The 2,200-nt window shown below is 35.3% G+C and overlaps 1 protein-coding gene across 1 annotated transcript; it reads right to left on the bottom strand.

Annotated features, from left to right (window-relative positions):
- Nucleotides 1–247: 247 nt before the first annotated feature.
- Nucleotides 248–1,770, bottom strand: LOC141707316 (uncharacterized). The gene is made up of 3 exons (XM_074510406.1): nucleotides 1,023–1,770; nucleotides 796–871; nucleotides 248–605 (listed from the first exon to the last, which is right to left on the bottom strand). The coding sequence occupies exons 1-3, from the start codon at nucleotides 1,641–1,643 to the stop codon at nucleotides 463–465; spliced, it is 840 nt and encodes a 279-aa protein (XP_074366507.1). The 5' UTR covers nucleotides 1,644–1,770; the 3' UTR covers nucleotides 248–462.
- Between the last annotated feature and the right edge of the window lie 430 nt (nucleotides 1,771–2,200).

Here is a 2,200-nt window from a genome sequence, read left to right on the forward strand (position 1 = left end):
GCTTACATTTTATCATTCTCAACGAGAGAGACATTGTGGGGTATGTTTAGTTTATTTGGTGATACAAATCATCATATTGTCATGTAGATGTTTAATTGGTTTGTAGCTGGGCGAGCTCTTTATGTAGATTGATTGATAAAAAAAGAACGTGAATAATATTTGAACCATACACGCACTTGACATAAACGAGCAAACAGAAAAAAGGAAGTTGAAGCATTCATCTAAAACACACTAATCATACTACTACTTTTGGTTGGCTTGCGAGTTGCGACCTTCTTACTTGCAATTTGTAAAAGTAAAACAGCAAGAGTTTATATGAAACAGTTGAATCGCAAATTTACATAACCATTTTACAGACAGAAGAAGTAATACTAAAACTCACATAATCATCCTGCTGGAATGCATAAAAAAAAATATTCAGAAACAACCAGAGAAGTAACTTGTTAGGTGTATCCGCGAAGACTAGGAAGAAGATAAAGAAGTTGGACATGGCCAGAACTGAGCATTCTTCACCTTTGAAATGCTTGAAAGTACTCCTAATGGTGTCACCTCTCCCATCACTATCACTTTCTTTGTAGCTCTATCAATACTGAATGAAGTCACTCCTGCAAATTATATCTAACAATGTTAATATTTTATGCACTCTAGTAGTCAGCTTTACTTGCCATGCCATAACTTCGAACCTTGAAATTAAGACTAATTATACTTCTTATCTATGGATCACCCTGTTTTAAGTTCTGAACAAACAATTTCATCGAAAAATTATTAGTAATTAGTTATTTTCTAATTGATTACCTTCCATTCTGGAAATATGTTTTCTGACTTTTCCTTCACATCCCTTGCAATGAATTGACACCATAAGTTCCACCACCTGTGAAATTTTTTATAATTACAAACGCAGATTACAATTAAGCTTCCCTCAATCTTCTACGTAAACTCAAAATCTTGCTTATAGAGCTTGTAGGAGTCTTGAAGCTACTGTATGTGTATATATAAAACTAAAGATAGGGATGATGAAGAACCTGATGACGGGACCGAGATCTAGCTGATGAAGATTTGAGAACAGAAGATTCATTTCTACGCACAGGTTGGCTAACAGCTAACTGCTTCTGGTTGGTAAATGATTTTAGAACAAGAGAGTCAGTGGAGCTCATTTTTTCACGAGGACGTGAAGCTTGATTACCAGGAACCAATGCAGAATCATTTGTATTTGCCTTTCGAGGCATTACAGGTTCACTAAGAACCAATGCCAATCTATTATCTGTCTGTGATAACAGTTCATTATAAGGATTGTCACTTAATAGATGCCTAGAAGAACCATAAGGAGTAGTAGTTAGATCATTTATAATATCCGTAGAGCTTTTTCTTCGTAGCTCTCGACCACTCCGAGAAGCAGAAGAATAATCAGAAGCGCTTTTTCTACTTCTCTGGTAGTATGACGTAGGAACGATAGGCAACTGCGATGAACAAGGAATGACTGGAATATTACTCTTGGATTTTCTTGGATAATGATCATTCATATAATGACGTCTACGACGGTCTACGGAACTCGTGCCATGGCTACGTACCATGGCACGTAGATCCGTGCTTGAACATATAGCTGTGGAAGCAGGAGAGGTACACAACAAGTCTATTGATTTCATGTTTCTGAGAGATCAAATATTGGAAAAGTGAGAAGAGAAATGAAGAGGAATGGCTTGGTGAATATGCATAAACTTTAGTTTGTGAGAACCAAACAAATACTACGAGAATTGGCCACTTTATTTGGCTTATAAAATTGTAGCAGATGGATGTTTTTCTATGGGCAGCCTTGCGGGTCCTACAAAAGTGAAAGAAACTTTGGTAAAATATGTGACTTATGTGAAGCTTTGAAGGCTGTACCAATATTTCTGTGTAGCTTTAGTTTTGGGATGTGGATTAACAAGTGCATTTAAGCTTTAAGACTTTTGTGCAGTATGATTACTACCACTAATAACGGAATCGACCTCATAAAGCAAACTTCTCTCCAAAAAGTTTTACTCCTATCTTTTTTTCCCAAGATTAAATAATAAATTAATTTAAATAATTTTTTAAAATAAATGAATGTAAAGTAAATGAGACCCTTTTTTTTAATTAAAATGGGTCCTAAGTGCATTACAAAATATATGCATGTAAGTGAAATTTGCCTGCTTCTACATGATTTTCTGCAAAACCCTTACAT

The sequence above is a fragment of the Apium graveolens genome, chromosome 2 (assembly GCF_009905375.1).
Source record: "Apium graveolens cultivar Ventura chromosome 2, ASM990537v1, whole genome shotgun sequence".
Lineage (NCBI taxonomy): Eukaryota > Viridiplantae > Streptophyta > Magnoliopsida > Apiales > Apiaceae > Apium > Apium graveolens.

Bases quoted from the DNA above. Each gene is read 5' to 3' on its own strand.
- LOC141707316 (XM_074510406.1), bottom strand. From the start codon at position 1,643: ATGAAATCAATAGACTTGTTGTGTACCTCTCCTGCTTCCACAGCTATA. The intron at 872-1,022 runs GTTCTTCATCAT...AAAATTTCACAG, and splicing joins GATCTCGGTCCCGTCATCAG to GTGGTGGAACTTATGGTGTC. The intron at 606-795 runs GTAATCAATTAG...TATAATTTGCAG, and splicing joins ACATATTTCCAGAATGGAAG to GAGTGACTTCATTCAGTATT.